Below are 20,556 nucleotides of genomic sequence, written 5' to 3' on the forward strand. Positions count from 1 at the left end.
AATCCAGCAGCATCAGTGTCATCTTGGAACTTGTTAGAAACGCAAACTTTCAGGCCCTGTCCAAGACCTACTGAACGCGAATCTCCGGGGGTGGCCAGCGACCCGTTTGAACACATCCACGTGAAGATTGAGAAGCCTTGGCCTAGAGCGTCAGGCTCGGGGTCAAGCCGCTCTACCTTCCCATTTCCACCTCTGTCTCCATTTTGGCTCCACCAGCTCCCACCTGAATCTCAACTGGGTCTGGAAACCGCCTAAAAGGATGTTCTGATCCTGAGCTCTCATGAGCCTGGACAACACCCTCTTCCACCTAGCCCATCTGAGAAATGGCACACATTTTGAAGGAACCCTAACGGAAATTAAGAGAGTAGCAAAACAACCCTTAAAGCAACAACACACAGAGTCTAGAAATTTACCTATTTACAAAGCCAATCATCTCCCCCTGAGCTTTGGCATAAACTACGGATTTGAGACCTGTCTGTGACACTTACTGGTGTATGATTTGGGAATCTCTTTGGGCCCTCAGTTTACTTGTCTTTAAAATAGTTATAATAACAATATCTCCCCCATGGAATTATGAAGATTACATGAGAAGCTGTGTGTACAGTTTACTTGCAGCGTCTGAGTCATAGTGCCCCGTCCGTGAACGTTGGCATTTGGAAGAAGGAGGTTTTGTGCTATGTTTGAACTTGACTCTGCTAAAGGCATCCTTTATTTCAAGCATCAGAGGGTCTGACACGAGAACTGACTCCATATATGAAATGGTTGATTAATTAACCCGAGACAGGTGAGCAGATGTTACCGAATGGTGGGTTAATGATCACAGGCTGTTGGTTTCATTTTTAACTTAGCTGCACCAACTAATTTCCCTATGGCGGACATATTCTTTAGACTGCACAAACGAACACAATTTTCTTCCACAAACATGCTTTATAAACTGTGCGTGTCATGTGTTCCGTGGTTGAAGGTTGCATTCCTATAAGGTTAAACAAAAACTCTGTAGTTAATTAAACATCCCAGGGAGGGTCTTGCTCCTTCTCAGTGTACCTTGAAGAGAAGAGCTTTGAAATAAAAAGGGCAGAGCCCATAAGATTTTGAACTTAAACAAGACCTTTGCCCCTCCTGGGAGGCTCCTTACTATTCTGGAAATGTAACTATTTTCTAATCTTCTCCTAAGCTTCCTCAGTAGTGTCATAAAAAGATAAGAACTCTGACCTCTCAAAAACATTTTTTCTCAACAAGATTGTTTCTTCTCGATGCTTCTTGTCAGATACCGCTTTTGGTCTATAGGCTTAATTTTGTCTAAGTCTGAACCGGAGTTTTGGGGGCATCTACTTTCATTCTACAGCAATTGCTATTAATATTATCCATTGTGGCCACAGCACCCATTTCCTTTCCCATTGGTGGATGCGAGTGGAGTGAAGGCTCTCAGCTTTGAGAAAATATGACAGTGAGGGGAGAAATCTTACCATGACCAGTTAGCCCTTGGGTTTCCCAGTGGACGAAAGGGCCTGGGGCTACTTCCATTTCTTAGGTGCTCTGCTACATTAAAGAAGAAAATGAAGATAAAACAATATTGGATTATAAAAATTGCAGTGTACTTTAAATGTTTACATTTATTAAATTACAGTTTTAATGCAGATAAAAATTTAATGACTAAATATACAACCTCATCTGGAGATACCATGGAACATCTGCATTCAAGGCCACTTGTGAATTTGAGGCCTCAACTAGACGGTCATCAAGGCGTTGAGACTGCATCAGAGCCAGGGGAGAAAGTGGCATGCAGTGAAGGCTCCATGCCCACCCCTAAACAGAGTTCAGGGTGGTTCCCACGTGCCGTGAAAGATGGGGCAGAAAGGCAGTGTCACTGACCAGAACGAGGAAGAAGGACCCAAGCCTTTGGACTGAGCAGAGCGAGGGTCTGGGAGTTATTTATGGGAGTTATTCCTAGATGCACCTGGCAAAAGAGACTTGAGAAGTAATATGGGTCCAGCTGGGTGAGTGGTGTCGGGTAGGCATTGAGATGATGGTGACTGAAAATGGATAAAGCATATGCTATTTTGGTCTTCCTTCTCTGAAAAATTAGATTGGGCGTCAGGAGAGCCAGGTTTAAGTTCTGCCTCTGACATGACCTTGCTGGGTGATTATAATCAGGTCCCTTCTCCTCTTTGAGACTTTCTCTTCATTTGTGAAATGGTAAAAGCAATCTCTACTTCCTTCATATGGTTATGAAGAGTGACCAATAATAATGTAATAGCTGGCCTCTCCTCCACAAAAATGTATCGAGCACCTCCTCTGTGCCACACACTAGTGTAATTTTTTATCTCTGTCTGCCAAGCTGGAGGCCTATGCTTGCCTGCTTGGGATGTGTTCATTATGATGATAGGCAGGGATGACGAACTCGAGATGCCAGGAAGACTAGATGGGTTTACGTTAGAAAATCAGAATGCTGCTCAGGAGAGAAAAGAATTGATACAGAAATGCAGAAAAAGAGGAGAGAGAAATTCAGAGGCAGGATGGTTGAGTTTTCCTAAGTCTAAAAATGAGGAAGTGCCATTGAACTACATGAGCTATTGAGAAGGAGATGGGGAAAAGAAGAATTTTAAAAATATTTGCCATGTGTCAAGCAATCCATTCTGCTTTGTACGTCTGAGAAACTGCAGTAAAGATGTGAATTGCTGTGTCTCCTTTTTTTTGCAGGGGCAGGTGGGGTATGGATCCTGAGGCAGGAAACTGTGCTGAGTGGTCTCAGCTTTATTTGAGTTACAATGATAATAGCTGAAGTGTGTTCAGCCCTTCCTATGTCTCAGAGTCTGTATCATCTCAGTCAATCCTCTCTAAGATCATATGAAGCAAAACTACATTGTTGTCCCAGTTTTACAGATTTGGCAACTCAAGTTCAGAAAGGTTAAGTCAGAAGGTCATCGTTTATAGTCTAAGCTGGTTTTTTTTCATTGAGTTCATAATAGTTTACACCATTGTGAAGTTTCAGTTGTGCATTATTTCTTGTCTGTCACCACGTAAGTGCTCCTTCTCACCAACTGTGTCGACCCCCCACCCCCTTCCCCTGGTATCCACTGAACTGTTTTCTTTGTCCCTGTGTTTATATCCCACATATGAGTGAAAGCATCTGGTGTTTGTCTTTCTCAGTCTGGCTTATTTCGCTTAGCATAATTCCCTCCACGTCCATCCATGTTGTTGCAAATGGGACGACTTTGTCTTTTATGGCTGAGTAGTATTCCATTGTATATATACCACAGCTTCTTTATCCAATCATAGGTCGATGGGCACTTGGGTTGTTTCCATGTCTTGGCTATTGTGGATAGTGCTGCAATGAACATAGGGGTGCATATGTTACTTTGGATTGTTGATTTCAAGTTGTTCGGGTAGATACCCAGTAGCGGGACAGGTTGTTCATATGGTATTTCTATTTTTAGTTTTTTGAGAAATCTCCATACTGTTTTGCATAGTGGATGTACCAGTTTGCATTCCTACCAGCAGTGTATGAGGGTTCCCTTTTCTCCACACCCTCTCCAACATTTGTCATTTTTAATCTTAGTGATTATAGCCATTTTAACAGGTGTAAGGTGGTATCTTAGTGTAGTTTTGATTTGCGTTTCCCTGATGATTAGTGATATTGAACATCTTTTCATGTGTTTATTGGCCATCTGTATACCTTCTTTGGAAAAATGTCTGTTCATATCATCTGCCTATTTTTTGATTGGGATGTTTGTTTTTTTGTTGTTCAGTTGTGTGAGTTCTTTATATATTATGGAAATTGACCCCTTGTTGGATATATGATTCGAAAATATTTTCTCCCAATTGGTGGGTTGTCTTTTAATTTTGCTCCTAGTTTCTTTTGCCTTGCAGAAGCTCTTTAGTCTGATGAAGTCCCACTTGTTTATTTTTTCTTTTGTTTCCCTTGTCTGAGAATACAAGGATTCGAAAAGATCCTTTTTAAGTTCTATGTCAAAGAGTGTACTACCTATATTATCTTCCAGAAGTTTTATGGTTTCAGGACTTATCTTCAAGACTTTGATCCACTTTGAGTTAATTTTTGTGTATGGCGTGAGATAATGGTCTACTTACATTCTTTTGCACGTGGCTGTCCAGATTTCCCAACACCATTTATTGAAGAGACCATCATTTCTCCCTTGTAACTTCTTGGCACCTTTGTCAAAGATTAGCTGTCCGTATATGTGTGGTTTTATTTCTGGGAAGTCTAGGCTCTTTTTTATTTCATTGAGCTATAAACCTACATGCAATAACCCTGTCTACTGGCGGTGGTCTGGGTCAGGCCATTTTTTGGATAGGCCTGAGGCTCTGAGGGTCTGTGTGCTCAGCGTTGGGCCTTGTTTTCTCCATAGATCAAGTGGCTTGTGCAGATCCAGAAATCTGCCAGAAGGTGTGTGGCAACCCCTCCGGCTGCTCTGACATCGCATATCCCAAACTTGTGCTGGAACTCCTGCCTACAGGTAGTGTCTCCTCACCCCTGAATTGAGTCCCCTGGAGACCCTGAAAGGAGGACATTAGTTGGGTTCCGATCTGAGGGAGGGACAAGATGGGAGGGCTGTGGGAGGGAATGGGCTCTGGGCCGAAGGACTGAGCCCCAGAGCCAGGGGCCCCACATGAAGCTCAGGCAGCTCTGCCTGACCTGCTCCTCTGAGTCTCTCCTCACGGCCCCACCCCTGAGGTTCTGCCTCCTCAGAGTTGAAATTATAGGGATCAGCTGGCTACGGGCCTGGGGAAATGGGGTCATGAGTGAAGGCAGCAGCTGTTGGCAGAAAAAGCCTGAGGCCCATAGACCTCCCTTCTGCCCCCAGGGCTCCGTGGGCTCATGATGGCTGTGATGGTGGCGGCGCTCATGTCCTCCCTCACCTCCATCTTTAACAGTGCCAGCACCATCTTCACTATGGACCTCTGGAATCATATCCGGCCTCGGGCATCTGAGAAGGAGCTCATGATTGTGGGCAGGTAAGGTCTTCCTGGGTGGGGCCAGGCAGGGGAGTGAAAAGTCCAGATGCCCAGGGAGGGGTAAGCTGAGCTCCCCCAGAGGCAAAGCCCACCCATCCAGGTGGCTCGTCCTCCTCCGACAGCGAAAGTGAGGTACCTTAGGACTTCGTGTATGAGTAAGTCGTTCATTCATTTAAGGGATGTTCAGTGAACACCTACCCTCTGCCAGGTGCCGGGCACATAGCAGTGAAAAGAAAAGACTCCCCAGTTTTTGCCTTTGTGGGGCTAGAGGAAGAGAAGGATGAGTAAGCAGGAAAACATAAGCCCACTGAGTGCTCTAACTGGGGAGCCAGGAGACCTCGGCATCCAGAGGAGGAGTCCCCAACCTGGACCAGGACCTGAGGGGTGAATATGAGTTAGCCAGGTGAAAGGGAAGAGGAGACTGGGGGGAAGGTTTCTCTATCAAGGTCAAGTCCTGAAGTCTACTGTTGTCAGTGCCATCAAGTGGATTCTGACTCCCAGTGCCCCTGTGGACAGCAGAGCAGAACTCTGCCCGGTGTTTCTGCACCATCCTCTCACCTTCCAGCTCTAGATCAGACAATGCTCTGCTGCCATTCATAAGGTTTTCATGGCCAATTTTTTCAGAAGGGTGTGGCCAGGTCCTTCCTCCTAGTATGTTTAGTCTGGAAGCTCTGCTGAAACCTGTCCGCCATGGGTGCCCCTGCTGGTGTTTGAAATACAAGTGGGCTAGCTTTCAGCATCACAGCAACACGCAGCTGCCACAGTGTGATAACCGACAGACTGGTGGTGTGGTTCCAAGTGGGAAATGAACCCAGGCCATGCCAGTGAGAGCAACAATCTTAACCACTAGACCACCAGGGCTGAAGTCTAACGGGAGGGAATGAAAATGACCAAGAGGAAAGTCACATAAATTTTAATAAGCGTCTGGGGGCTCTGCTCCTCAAGAAGGTGCATCCTGAGGGCTTTCTCAGCCTTGGGTTAGGGAAAGAGTTCTTAGGTATGACACCAAAAACATAATTCATAAAAGAGAAAAATGATAAGTTGGACTTCATCAAAATTCACTCCAAAAGACACCATTAAGAAAATGAGAAGAAAAACCACAGATTGGCAGAAAATATTTGCAGGCCATATATCTGATAAAGAATTTGTAATCTAGAATAATCTACAAATCAGACTGTAATTTAGAAAACTACAGTGGGATACCACTATACACCCACCAGAATGGCTATAATCAAAAAGACAGATAAGGAAATGGAAAAACTGCAACTCTCAGGCATTACAGGTGGGAACATAAAATGATTCAACTGTTCAAAACAGTTTGGCAGTTTCTTAAAAAGTTAAACATAAACTTGCCATACAATCCAGCAGTTGCATTCCTAGAAATGAAAACGTATGTCTGCACAAAGACTTGTACACAAATGTTCTTTGCAGCATTTTTTATAATAGCCAAAAAGTAGAAACAATCTAAATGTCCATTGACTGGTGAAGGGTACACAAGAATATGTAATGGCATTTGGATCCAATGGGATATTTTTCAACATTTAAAAAAGAATGAAATACTGATATAGGTGCTGGCCTGGTGGCATAGCAGTTAAATCCGCACGTTCCACTTCTGCGGATGGGGATTGGCTGGTTCGGATCCTGGGTGTGGACCTATGCACCGTTTATCAAGCCGTGCTGTGGCAGGCGTCCCATGTATAAATTAGAGGAAGATGCACACGGATGTTATCTCAGGGCCAATCTTCCTCAGCAAAAAGAAGAGGATTGGTGGCAGATGTTAGCTCAGGGCTAATCTTCCTCAGAAAAAAAAAAAAATAACGAAATACTGATACATGGATGAGTCTCAGAAACATGCTGAATGAAAAAAGCCAGCCATAAAAGACCATATTGTATGATACCATTTATATGAAATGTCCGGAAAAGGTGAACCTACAGAGACAGGAGCAGATGAGTGGTTTCTTAGGGTGGGAACAGGAATAAACTGTAAATAGGCATGAGGGGACTTTTCGGAGTGATGAATGTTCTAAAAAACTTGATTGTGGTGATCGTTACACAACTCTATAAATTTACCAAAAAGTTACTGACCCGTATGTTTACAATGGGTGAATGGCATATAAATTCTACCTCAATACAGCTATATGAAAGAAGAGAAGTAAGTGTTCAGGGAAGCCAGCACTAACGGAGGTCTCTCCTGCCCGGCCCCAGGGTGTTTGTGCTGCTTCTCGTGTTGGTCTCCATCCTCTGGATCCCTGTGGTCCAGGCCAGCCAGGGTGGCCAACTCTTCATTTACATCCAGTCCATCAGCTCCTATCTGCAGCCGCCTGTGGCTGTGGTCTTCATCATGGGATGTTTCTGGAAGCGGACCAATGAAAAGGTAGATCTGGATCAGCCCCCACCATGTGACAACCAGGTGCTGCCCCTGAGGATGGGAGAGGATGGGTGTGGAGGGGATCGAAGGCGGAACATGAGGATGTCTTGACTTGGGTGTCATTAGGGAGGGTGAGGTCTGTGGAGGAAGATACAGGGAGGGTGTTACCTGGACTTTGAATAAAAAGCAATGGGGGTTCTATTTTGATGCATTTTGTCATTAAACAGGGAAGTTGAATTAACAACAAATGAGTGAATTATACATAATTGATTATCTGTAAAAGATAAACAGATAAGTTGCTTCAACTCTTCTCAAATTACTGCTCCCTGCAGTGAAAGACAAGCTCTTGAGACAGCTTGTTAAGGTTTCTGGAGGCCTGAGCCGGCCACCCCACAGCCCTGGATGTCTCTAAGATGGCCTTCCTCTGATTTGCAGGGTGCCTTCTCAGGTCTGATCCTGGGCCTTCTTGTCGGCTTGATTCGGCTGGTGCTAGACTTTATTTACGCGCAGCCTCGGTGTGACCAGCTGGATGAGCGCCCCGCCGTGGTGAAGGATGTCCACTACCTCTACTTCTCCATGGTTCTGTCAGTGATCACTCTGACCACTGTGGCCACTGTGAGCTGGTTCACAGAGCCACCCTCCAAGGAAATGGTACATTTGAGTTTCGTGCTCTATCCATTGAGACCCTTCGCTGCAAGTGACAGAAAATGGACCCACACTGGCTTAAGCAAAGAGGATTGATTGTTCAAAAAGTGGAACAGTCTAGATTTGGGCTTTAGGGACAGATTGGTTTGGGACTCGGAAAAGACCATCAGAATCCATCTCTCACTTCTGCTTCTGTTCTCAGGCCCCAGGTGGGGCCAGCAGCTTCTAGGGGTATATCCTTCTTAGTCTCATTAAGCAGAAGCATAAGTATTTTTGTCTCAGCGTTTCCATGATTACCCATGAACAAATTCAATCCCTATAGCCAGATAAGTGGATGAGCTGAATGGCTGATTGCTGGTCCCACAATACCCCAGGGCTAGGGTTAAGCTCTGGGGACTAGAATGAGGGAGGGTGAGTTCCCAACAGGAGAATTAGGATTGTCAAAGAAAGATGGGAGAATGAGTGGGGGAAACGTCCACTGATCTGAGAAGTGCAGGGAGCTGAAGCTTGTTGGAGGGTGGAGGGAGAGGGCGAGACTGGGAGCGGACTCGGATGGGAAGGCTGAACTCGGGGTTGGGCAGGGGATGGGAGAAAGGCATGACAGCGCCCTACCCCAATCTCACAATTCCTCCTTGCTCCTTAGGTCAGTCGCCTGACCTGGTTTACTCGTCATGACCCCATGGTCCAGAAGGAACAGGTGCCACCAGCAACTCCCCTGCCACTCCCTCAGAATGGGACACCAGAAGCCAGCAGCACCAGCATCCCTTTGGAGATTGTTCAAGAAAACACATCCAAAACCCACAGTTGTGAGTTGCCTTTCTCCTCAGTGACAGTAGGAGCCTCAAGAACCATTATGTGTATACGGGGAGATTTTTCTATCAAATCACAAGCCAGAAAAGGGAAAGGGGGCAGACTTGGAATTTAGCATCCCCTGACTCCCGGAGTCTGGTCCTTCCCCACTCTCTGGCCACCAAAAGTGGATTCTTCAGTAACTTTCAACAAGTGTCTCAAATGAGCAATAATAGCAAACACCTGTTGAATGCTTACTAAAATACGTTTCATTTAATCTTCACAAAACCCCACACAGTAGGCTGGAGTACTGGCATTCTCTAAATTACCGGTTTCAAACTGGCAGCTTGCAGACATATTATGGTTTAGCCCACCTACTGTTTTAATAAAATGTGAGTTGACATTTACAAACTGGGAGATTTTGGGGCCGGCCCCATGGTCGAGTGGGTAAGTTCACGCTCTCCGCTTCGGCAGCCCAGGGCTTTGCTGGTTCAGATCCTGGGTGCGGACATGGCACCATTCATCAGGCCATGCTGAGGCGGCATCCCACATGCCACAACTAGAAGGACCCACAATTAAAAATATATACAACTATGTACCAGGGGGCTATGGGGAGAAAAAGGAAAAAAAAAAAAAAATCTTAAGAGGAAAAAAAACAATAAAAATTGGGAGATTTCACATAAAATTCCAGATTTCCATCTTCTCTTGAAACATGGGAAGATCTGGCAAAACTGGGCCCACATGTCTACATGGCAAAAGTTGTCTGGAGCTATAAAGCAGCTGCCCCTTAGACCTGAGATGTGCCCTTCATTTAGTCAAGGTCCCCACCAGCCCCTGTTGTCTCCAGGACCCTGAGCCTGTGGTTGTCATTTATTATGACACATGGCCTTTTTTTTTGTTTTTAAATAAATAATTGTGCATGTGAACCTGTGTCAACTGAGAGTGGGAAACTCAAGCATAGGTCCCGAAGGCCACGTGTTTCAAGAAAAATGAGAGAGAGAGAATATTTCTTGGTAGAGGTGAAGAATACCTTGACATGTTTAATAAGCAAATTGGCTGCCCCTGACTTGGATACACCACCTGCCTGGCTCTATAGGCAGCTGAGTCCACACCCCCAGCTCAGAATGGAGAAGTCATTTCCCACAGGAGTGCCCATTCTCTTCAGCCTCCTGGCAGGCAGTGTGAAAGAGGAGGGAGTCAGAGCTGGGTCCTAAACCCACCCCTGCCACTGCTTACCAGCTACATGGCTTTGCTCAAGGTAGTCTGAGCCTCTCTCTCTTCATCTGAAATTCTTCACCTGAAAATGGTGAAAAGTCTGAAAATACCAATCTCCCAGAATTAAGGTTTTCATTAATACCTTCCAGAAAAGGTAGGTAAAGTATTTATCATGGTGCGTGGGGCACACCAAGTTGGTCCCTTCTTCTCCCTTCTCTGTGAGACACAGCCCATCCTTAGGATCTTTATTTGGGTTCTTTTTAGGTGATGTGGCCCAAAAGCCATCCATGGTGGTGAAAGCCATCTTGTGGCTCTGTGGAATGGAGAGCAAGGGCAAGAAGGAGCCTCCAGGCAAAGCAGAGCCTGTCATAGTTTCCTTGGAAGAAAACCCCCTTGTGAAAACCCTTCTGGACATCAACCTCATTGTCTGCGTTAGCTGTGCCCTCTTTCTCTGGGGCTACTTTGCTTAATGTGTGGTGAACCCAGGGGCCGAAGCTCTCAGTTGGTTATCAATGTCCCAATTTTTTAATGAAAGAAAAAGAATAAAGCTGTGTTTGTTTACCATGAGGCTTCCAAGGTGTTTATGGGATATTTTCAACGTGACCTTTAGCTCTTTTCTTCTTAAGAGGGAATGAAGGTTAGGAGCTGGAAAATGGAGAGACGTGTAAAAGCTTCCTTGTCTCAAAAGGCTCGTTATTCACTCTTTCTGTCCATCAGGCAACATCACAGCTAAATTCAAACAGATAAACAAAAAGATTCCCCAAGACCTCCCAGCCCAGCAGTACCCACATCTCCTGGGCTGAAACGTTAGCACTTGAACTTTCCCCAGCTCATCTTTGAAGGGCAAGGAATGGGACCTGCCTTCTATCTCACCTTCCACTGTGGCTGGCTTCGGGTGAAGGAATAGCTGGTCCCCAAATGTTTTCTCATTGCCATCCTTGCTCCTCGGTATGATCTCTGGGAAGTAGACCCGAGTGGGGGCCCTGGAATCTTGTGCTATAAGAAAACCAGGGAATTGTGGGCACTTCCCAAGTTCTGGCTTAGCCTGTGTTTCTCTGCTTAACTCCCCACTATGGTACTTCCTGAAAACAAGCAGCCTGGATGAGCAACTCCACAATGAATCTCTACTGGCCAAGGGACAACGGGGCTTTTGACCTGAAGAGCAGCCACTCCTGTGTGGAGCCAGCCACTCTAATTTCCCTATTCGGGCCCTGATGGGGTCTGATGGGATGAACTGTAGGGGCTGTTTGCACAGCTAAGAGCAAGGGCTGGACAACAGAAGGAGCCTTGAGACCATCTCTGGGGAAGCCCAGGGCCAGGAGCTATTATTCTAGTCCTGGGATAAAGGAGGAGGGTAGGGTAGATTAGAACCACTTACCAGCCTGACAACTGGAGAATGGAATAGTCTCTCAAGGGACCCCAATTTCTGGACTTCAAAAGACCATGGACAGAACACCCTGGGGCTGAGGAGCCATTGGTTCCCTAGTAACTCAGTGGTATCATTTGAGTTCCTACCTGATGCCTTCAGCACCTGGACCACTTGGTCTAAAGGTCAGTGTGTTAGCTCGGCCCCTACCCTTGTCGGAGGCCTGGCTCTTCCACACCAATCCAAGTGAGAGCTGGGGGTGGACAAAGGCACATGTCAGCCTTCCTTAGGAAAGAGTCTATGTAGGGAGCTGTTCACGAATGTGGCTGCTATTCACATAGCTGTAACTGACTCCTGACAAGCCTGATCCGGTGTCTGGGCAAGTGGGCTCCAGGGGAGGTTGAGCGTCCCCTCCAAGGGCCAAAGGAGGGGAGTGGGAGGCCCAGGAGGCTTCCCCAAATTGCCCCTCCACCAAGCCTCGGTGGCTGCTCTGGACCATCACACCATGACTTCTGCTGCCGTTGGTTGGGGTCAAAAGTGTGTTTTACTGAGAGCTTTTGCTATAGACACTCAGGCCACTGCCATCTCTCCCCTGGATGGCTGGCACCAGCCTCCTAACTGGCCACCAAATCATGCTGACTCTGCCTCCCTAACAATATGTTAATCCGTCCACTGCCTCTACCTTAGTTTAGGCTGCTGGCATCAGCGATTCTAGTCTGGCCCTCGCTGTAATCCATTGCCTGCACCGCAGCCACGAGGATCTAAAATACTAATGGGACTATCACTCTTCTCTTCTCTCAGTAGCTCCCTACTGGCCTTGGGCAACTTCCAAACCTGGGGTAGAAGGCCCTTCATGCTCCAGCACCCTATTACCTCACTAGCCTTATTCCTTGCCCGCTGCCCACCTCCCACTTTACTAGTACACTCTCTCTCACCCCCCGGCCACTGCACAAGCTGTTCCTTCCTCCCACGTGCTCCACAGCTCCTCCCCTTCCACACTCTCTCTCTCTGTTTCCCGGGTTTGTTTGCAAGCGTCCTGAGGGCCGAGGCCATGTTTGTACGGTTCAGGTTGGTTCCCCAGGGTCTAGGCCAGTGTATGGAAGAGTAAGCTGTCAATATTTACCTGGAGGTCACACAGAAATTATTTAAAAGACATGGCTTCAATTCTAAGCGTCTTTGAATGAAAACAAAAATGCTGAGTTTCTGCTATGAAATGACAAGCAAATATTTTTTTGGTCATTCAAATATAATTTATTGATGCGCATAAAAACTGAATTCAAATACAAGTATAGAGGGTGAAAACAGAACTCCAGTTTTTTTTTGTTCTTCCAGAAAAGTATTTGGTTCAAATATACCTCCATATGTGTCATTTGTGATGACGTTTTGATGTGTGTGGCGGATAGACCCTAAGATGACCCTCAACGATCCCCATCTCCTGGTCCTCACGCCCTTTTGTAATCCCTTCTCCTTGCCTGCATATGGAACCTGCGACTGGATCGAAGCAATAGAATATGGTGATGGTGATAAGATGTCAGTCCATGATTACGTTATATCATCTAAGACTCTGACTTGCTAACAGACTCCTTCTAGAGGCTGTCCTTGCTGGCTTGATGAAGTAGCAGCCATACTGGGGAAGCCCACACGTCCAGGAACTGCAGGCTGCCTCTGGGGGTTGAGTGCAGCCTCCAGATGATGGTCAGCAAGAAGCCTGGGCCCTCAGACCTTGTGGTCCTACAACCACAAGGACATGAATTCTGACAACAACCTGAAAGAGCTTAGGAGCGTATCCACCCCTAGTCATACCTTCAGATGAGACCCCAGCCCTGGCTGACACCTTGACTGCAGTCTTGTGAGACCCACGCAGAGGACCCAGCTAAGCTGTGCATGGACTCCTAACCCACAGAAGCTGTAAAATAATAAATGTGTGTCATTTTAAGCTGCTAAATTTGTGATTATTTGTCACACAGCAATAGATAAGAGTGGGGTTGGGTGGGGAGAGTGTGGGAAGGGGAAAGTTTGCCTGTGGAGCTGTAAGGGGTCTGTATAGCCATAGCCATGTGTCTGGGAGTGAGCAGAAGAGGAGAGCCTCTTTTAGGGAGTGTATCAAGTAAGAGTCAGTTGGTTGCAGGCAACAGAGACAAACCTAAGAAAATTTATGCAAAAAACAAAAAAAGGAATTTATTGTGAGGGTACCAGGGCAGGAAACAGAGAATGGCCACAAGGACACAGATGGGCTGTGGGTGGGAGGGTGGACTACAGAGACATCTCTAAAAGTGGCTTCCAGAGAGAGGTGCCCCCACTCTGCACCACCTTTTGCCTTGCTCCCCTTAGGTGGCAGCTTAGGCAGTTTGGACCACTTTCTGCCTTTTGGTTTCCTCAGAACCAGTGGATTCCCCATGCCCGTGGATCTTTCCTCCTTCCTAGCTCCACCACTACAATCTTAGAGAAGTGGAAGCCACTGGTGTAGAAACATTTGTCAATGAGGTGTTGCCCAGTCTGATGCAAGACTCCTAGACTGGGAGTCACACTTGAGACCACACAGCAAAGAGATGGTAGAGTACGACCTGTGAGAAGAGGCAAAGGCCCTGCGATATGGTGCAGGTGGGGAAATGGTGGGAAGAGACCACAGATAGAGGAGTCAGAGGAGGGTTTGTCTTAAGACCTCCAAATATGAGCACTTGTGGGGCTCACTGGGCTTGGGGGAGCATTGGGTGCCAGAGCCCCAAGAGGGGGACAAGGGTCCATCTGTGGAGCCCCCAGGCACCAGGGCCATCAAGAAGCCCCAGGAATTTAGTCTGTCCAACTGCATCTGAACTTAGGAATTCACAGGGGAGAACCCAGCACAATCAGGGCAGCCAGGGACCTGCCCTGATCCCCTGCGATCTCCAAAATGCTGGATGGAGAACAGGCTAGATGAGTGTTGAATGCAAGGTGTGGTGTGAGGAACAGGTCCTTCACCCTGGTTTAGCTGTGGGCAGAGGAGCAGGAACAGAAAGCCTGAGCACACAGGGCTAGAACTTTCTATGAGAAATTGTTCTATAGAGAAGAGAAAGAAATAGTCTGAAGGGGCAGATGTCTAGAGACCAGTACCTCCTAGATGGTCGGGGAAAGCCATTACGAGTTTAGACTACAGACTTTCCTATCTTTCTGATGGTGGTAGGATGACAAGAGGCTCTAATATGTGTGGTGTCAAGGGAAAGTGATGGCAATGTAGCGACTCCCCCAGCAGGGGTAACCTTGGAGATGCTTCCACCATGATGCAGTTACAGCTCCGGATGTCCGAAGCTGAGACACCAAGTCCACATCACAACTGACCATCCAAGAGGACGGCCAGTAGCCCCATTTGGGTATCTACTTTTGACACACACACAGAGTCAAATTAAGTTTCATTTTTCCGGGGCTGGCTCCGTGGCCGAGTGGTTAAGTTGGCGCACTCCGCTGCGGCGGCCCAGGGTTCGGATCCTGGGTGCGGACATGGCACCGCTCGTCAGGCCACGTTGAGGCGGCATCCCACATCCCACAACTAGAAGGACCTGCAACTAAGATATACAACTATGTATGGGGCGGTTTGGGGAGATAAAGCAGAAAAAAAACCAGAAGACTGGCAACAGTTGTTAGCTCAGGTGCCAATCTTTAAAAAAAAAAAGTTTCATTTTTCCTTAGCTGGAGCTCTTAGGGTAGGAAGATTATAAAAACAATGGGAGAGTGAAATTGAATGCTGTTCTTAAAATAATGAGGGTATGGTTTGTTGTATTTCGGAATCAGCAACAACAAAACACATGCGACATTCTGGCGAGAACATTCACCATGGACCTTCCAGGTCCCCAGGCACCAAGCCCCGTGTCCCAGCTTCCTCCTGAGTGCGTGCTCAGGCATTACGGAGAAAGTACCTCCAAGGTGCTGCAGAGATGCTGACTGTGGACAGCCAGGCTCCTTGAAGGGGCCAACACTGATGAGCACCTGACACCGAGACCTTAGCTTTGGCTAGCAGGTTTGTTCTATAGCGAAAGGGGGTAGAGAAAAAGAACATAGATGGTGTATAGGGGGAAAGAGTGAGCCTTAACATATATAAATTTAAGATATGGGGGAAACAGGGTCTATAGGCACATATTTTCAATGTAATTAGTAAGTGTAGGGAGCACTTTGGGGGCACAAGGAGCTTTGAGTTAAGAGGAGAAAGTGATTGCCCTTTTCAAGTTAAACTTGTTAATTCATAGTGGAAGGAGGTCCAATGTCTTCTAAGCAGGGGACAGGTCATTGATGCAACTAGCAAACAACTCTATCAATGGAATGGCTCTGGGCAGCCAATGTTGGCAGCATGTCTCTCTGTACTCGCAAGAGAAGACCACCAAATCTGAGCCACACAGAGGGGCTGGTGTCAGAACAGCCATCCAGACTGTTGGTCTCACTTGGCTTCAATCTCAATCCTGGGAAAGAAGTGGCTTCCAGTCACTGGAAAAGGGAATTCCCACAGATAGTAATGGCTTCTGACTTCTGCCCTAGGCCCATGGGCCTGAATGACTGGGAGTCAGCCTCCAAGAGTCCAAGTGTCCCTGGAGGGACAAGAAAGGGTGTCAAGACTGGTAAGAGCAAAGGAAGAGCCTTCTCCACGGAACATTCAGGAAGGACAGCCAGTCTCGGAGGTCTCTGGGGTACCTGGTGGCTGCTTTCACTGCTGTTACCTTGCTCTCCACTCTTTCAAACTGCTACAGTCACAATTAGAGCCCTAGATGTCCCATCACAATTCTGTTTGGTTACATGAACATGCACACACACACACATACACACAAAATCCACAGTTTTGCCTCCAAGAATTATAAAGTTTTCATATAAACCACAGAATACATTTAATTCAAATTAAACATGAAACTAGAATAATGTTCGGTCCTTATCAAGTAGCAATTACATTGTTTAAAAAAAAAAAAAGAAAAGAACAGTACATTACTTTTTACATTCTGGCAATCCAACAAGGCACAAGTCACATCCAGTTTGCTGAGGTGACAGATCCAGCAGTCACCATCAATGCTCGTGGCTTAGAGGGGGTCAGGGAGACACAGACTATACTTCATACAAAATGGTTCTGCAGCATGTCTGAAGGAGAGGCACCTCCCTCCAGGTACGTGAGAATGACAGTCCAAGTAGCAGGAAGCAGGCAACTTGCATAATGAACGTGTTTTATTAAATAAAGAGTTAACGCATTGCTTCTCATTCATTCCAAATTGCCACTGGTGCCGCCTGCATTACTGCATTGACGAAAGCTTCCCAGACTCGTCTCAGCAAGGATACTCTTTCCACTCCAGGTATTTCTTTTTTTTTTCTTTTTGATTTTTTGGCATGATTTCTTTTCCATGTAAAGAAAGCCAACTTCTTCAAGACACAGGTCATTCAGCTTTAAGTGTCAGCCTTGCTTGCTCCTCAGGCTCTGAGAAGGCAGTTCTCTATGGTAAGGCCTTCTTTTTCCCTCCACTGAAAGCTTTTCACTGTTTGGTCTGCAAAGATAAAAGTCTGCCTGCCCCTGTTCCACTCCCTGGGTGGAAGGGGTCAAGGGCTGGGAGGTGGCTTTCTTCACAGGGCGGTACTTTCTGTTTCATTGTCCATATCCAACAGAATGCGGCCGGGTAGGTCTTTGCTTGCGGAGTCTGAATGCATTTCAGGAAAGATGCTGCGAAGCGGTTCTGAAACCCTAGAGTTGGTGTCTGGACAAAAACATGAGGAGACATGGTGTCAATGCCTGGTAATACCCAAGAGGCCACTTGAGGGCACTCTGAGAAGAAGAGAAGCTAGGAGGTTTAAGGGTCAGCCCATGCGCACACACATTCCCTTACTAGAGGCACCGTCAGCCCTTAGAAGTTGAGTCAAGCCTTTGAGACCCGAGGGCAGCCACGTGGCACAGCCCTACCTCCTGGCTCTGGTGCTCCTTTCTGCGAACCCATGGCAGTCCTCGGAGATACAAGCTTCAAAGGATTTGCTTGCTCTGATTGAGGAAAGGAGATCTCTTTCTTACCAATGCCTCTCATGCACTAACTGAAACCTCCTGACAACATCTGGGCTGCAGGACTAGATGAGCTTCACTGGAAAGAGCTCCCTCCTCTGAGGCTGATGAGTTTTCCTGCCATTATTAATGCTATGCCCTCAACCTCGGCTAAGGACACTGGAGACCAGGTCACTCTGGGTTGTGGGGGCTGTCCTGTGCACTGTAGGATGTTTAGCAGCATCCCTGCCCTCTATCTACTAGGTGTCCTGGCACATGCCCTCTCTCCCCAAGTGTGACAACCAAAGATGCCTCCAGACATTGCCAAATGTCCCCTGGGGGGGCGCTGTCACTCCTGGTTGACAATCACTGAGGTAGACCACCGAATCTCCTGCAAATATTAATTTTCTCTTCTCTTTCTAATATTCATGCCTCCAATTTCCTTTTTCATGTCTTACTCTGTTGGCTGGAATTCCTTTAGCAAGATGGCAAATATACATGTTCCTCAAGTCATTGTCCCTCATTCCTAAGTTCACAAAAAGACACCTTCACCAATCTCAGCCCTCTTCCTAGGACAGTGAGTTTCAGATTCACTCATTCATGAACAAATACTTGCTGAGCACCTGCCCCATGCCAGGCACTGTTCCACCTGTGAGGACACGATAGTGAACAAGACAGACCCAGCTTTAATGAAGCCTACAGTCAAGAGGAGGAGACAGCTCCTAATTAAGATGGAAGAATTTGTTCCTCTAAGTAGATGTGGGTTCTAACAAATGATGAGAGCCTTGTTAGATATTCTAGGGCTGGTGCAAGAGAGAAGGGAGACGTTCAGATCTGTAGCAGTTTCACTTTGCCAGGTTAGAGCTGGGCCTGGTAGGGAGCAGGGAGGAACCAGAGCGGGAGGTGGAGGTGTACTTGTTGTGGTACAGAGTTACACCACGTCTGCCTTTGCTGGGAGCTGCTTTTGATAGTACTTCTGTTTTGCCTGCTCCTCATCCACACAGGCAGAGGCGGCAAATGCAGGTGCACTTCTGGGAGGCTCACTGCTTTGAGACCACTTCCTGGCCCCACACGTCCCTACAGTTCTGAGCTGTACTTCCTGGGGCATCGCTTTTCTCTCAATGACTGCTGGGTTGGCAGACCGGTCCCTCAAGGTTTCCTATGCACCACAAGTCAGAGAAATTTCTAGATTTATGGAGGTGCCAAGGTGTCCAAGAGTTCAGATGCTGAATTCCATTTCAGGCAATTCAAGTCTTATGACTGAATTATGCTGAATTGCACCATCCAATGGCGCAGTTGAGGGTGATCTGTGTGCACAGAATAGAAGACATCTCAGATTTGTCCTCATCAGAATGGAAGTCAATGAGGACAGGGGCCATATCTGTCTTGTTCACAGTGTGTCCTCAATGCCTACAACAGTGATTGGCTAATAGCAGTTGCTCAATAAATTTTATAGCTGGTTGGTTGGCTGGCTGGCTGGCTGGATGGATGGACAGATAGACTGACAGAAGAGTCAATCATCTTTTCAATCCTCCCCTCCTACAGCCTCAGGTAAAGAAGTAGCCGCATCTCAAAGGCAACACTGGTACAAGAAATCCATTGCAAATTCAATCCCTTTACCATTATCCTAACCCAATAAGACAGATGGTGTGACCAGCCAGTGTCTCTTCTTGGCCCAAAGAGTTTACAAGGAACTACGGAACAGACATGCCTGCTGGGGGATGCACGATGCAAAGGTGTTGTACATACTAATTAGATTCTACCTGTTAATACCTGGATTTACATGCAAGCTAACACCTATCAGCACAGACTCTTTTCAGAGGACAAATTTGCAATCTTCTTTTTATATCGCATACAAATAATTTCTGGATTTGTATTTTTCTGAATTTCTGTAACTATTTATGATGAACATACTTATATACTCAGGGGAAAAATGTGTGGTGGGAGCACAAGGGAAGTTCCTTTACTCTGCCTCCACTGTCTGGTTTGCCTGAGGTTGGCAGGTACATTTCTTTCCCCAGCTTCTCTCTCATTCTCACATGAACCATTTCTTGAAAGAAAATAGCAAATCTGTTTCCACACAAAAAACCTTACTGGATCACAGCATGGGTGGAGAACCAGCTTCCAGAAATAGACTAATCTTCATCAGAACAGCTGACATTATTTAGCAGCTACTATCTACCAGATATGGTGCTAAGTGCACCACACAGGTCATTGCATCAGATTGCTGAACCCCGTGAAACAACCTTAAGGCAGCATGAGTGCTGCTGTTGAGAGAAGAAAGGGAGACTGAGAGGCACAACTCCTCACAGAGGATCAAAGCCAGGCGGGCGAGACTCTGGCATCTGGTTCTTACTCAGCAGAATGCTTTTCCTCCTTCCCAAAGGAGTCTGTATGCCCTTGGGTGAGGGTCCTGAGAGAGAAGACAGTATCTGAGGAGCTGATGGGGTGAGTCTTAGACACTCAGGTTCATTTTAGTAAAAAGGAGAAAAGGGTTATTTTCGAAAGAAACCTGTAGGAACCTTCTTTATTTTTTTTAAACACTTCTAAAACTTTCTGGCTATGAATTTACATGAGGCATTCCTTTTCATTATATGCATTCCAAGAAGGGTTGGTCTTTGAGCATACTGCTTGGAGCAAAGTTTGTAGGACAGATATTTTATTTAAAAAAAACCAAAAAAACAAAAACCCCGAGGGCTGGCCCAGTGGTGTAGTGGTTGGGTTTGCTCCACTTCAGTGGCCCAGGGTTCGCAGGTTCAGATCCTGGGTGCGGACCTATGCACTGCTCAGCCATGCTGTGGTAGCATCCTATATACAAAGTGGAGGAAGACTGCTACAGATGTTAGCTCAGGGACCATCTTCCTCAAGAAAAAAGAGGAAGACTGGCAACAGATGTCAGCTTAGGGCCGGTCTTCCTTACCCAAAACAAACAAACAAAAACAACAAAAACAAAAAACCAGAGAGAGAGGCGCTGCACGCAGCCTCAGCTCACAGGCAGAATGTGACGCAGTTCACCACTGATCTGGGGCTCAGACAAATGTAACCAGGTTCCTTCCTTTTTTGAGTTTTGTGATCCAGGAAGTGGGCCCTCCAAGGGCCAGAACTGCATTCTATAATTTAGGGTATGGTGCTAGAAGGTTTATTTGTCACGTCAACAATTTTGAATATGCGCTTTGGGTTATAAACCTACCCCTCAAAAAGTCCCAAGTTGTTCTGACAGTCACTTTG

The 20,556-nt window shown here is 46.6% G+C and overlaps 2 protein-coding genes across 7 annotated transcripts in view; one reads left to right on the top strand and one right to left on the bottom strand.

The window, feature by feature from the left end:
- Positions 1 to 10,547, top strand: part of SLC5A11 (solute carrier family 5 member 11) — a 54,162-nt gene extending 43,615 nt beyond the window's left edge. For both annotated transcript variants that reach the window (XM_046665555.1, XM_046665556.1), the window contains 6 exons: positions 4,368 to 4,475; positions 4,824 to 4,974; positions 7,180 to 7,348; positions 7,778 to 7,993; positions 8,631 to 8,793; positions 10,256 to 10,547. In XM_046665555.1, coding sequence (XP_046521511.1) covers positions 4,368 to 4,475; positions 4,824 to 4,974; positions 7,180 to 7,348; positions 7,778 to 7,993; positions 8,631 to 8,793; positions 10,256 to 10,461 — 1,013 coding nt within the window. In that variant the 3' untranslated portion in view covers positions 10,462 to 10,547. The remainder of the gene's footprint in view (positions 1 to 4,367; positions 4,476 to 4,823; positions 4,975 to 7,179; positions 7,349 to 7,777; positions 7,994 to 8,630; positions 8,794 to 10,255) is intronic.
- Positions 10,548 to 16,230: 5,683 nt separating this feature from the next.
- ARHGAP17 (Rho GTPase activating protein 17) overlaps positions 16,231 to 20,556 on the bottom strand; it is an 87,226-nt gene continuing 82,900 nt past the window's right edge. For 2 of the 5 annotated variants that reach the window (XM_046665868.1, XM_046665865.1), the window contains one exon: positions 16,231 to 17,053. In XM_046665868.1, coding sequence (XP_046521824.1) covers positions 16,923 to 17,053 — 131 coding nt within the window. In that variant the 3' untranslated portion in view covers positions 16,231 to 16,922. The remainder of the gene's footprint in view (positions 17,054 to 20,556) is intronic. The other 3 variants (XR_006889320.1, XM_046665867.1, XM_046665866.1) reach the window with 2 other exon arrangements.

Source organism: Equus quagga, chromosome 7, assembly GCF_021613505.1.
Source record: "Equus quagga isolate Etosha38 chromosome 7, UCLA_HA_Equagga_1.0, whole genome shotgun sequence".
Classification (NCBI taxonomy): Eukaryota; Metazoa; Chordata; class Mammalia; order Perissodactyla; family Equidae; genus Equus; species Equus quagga.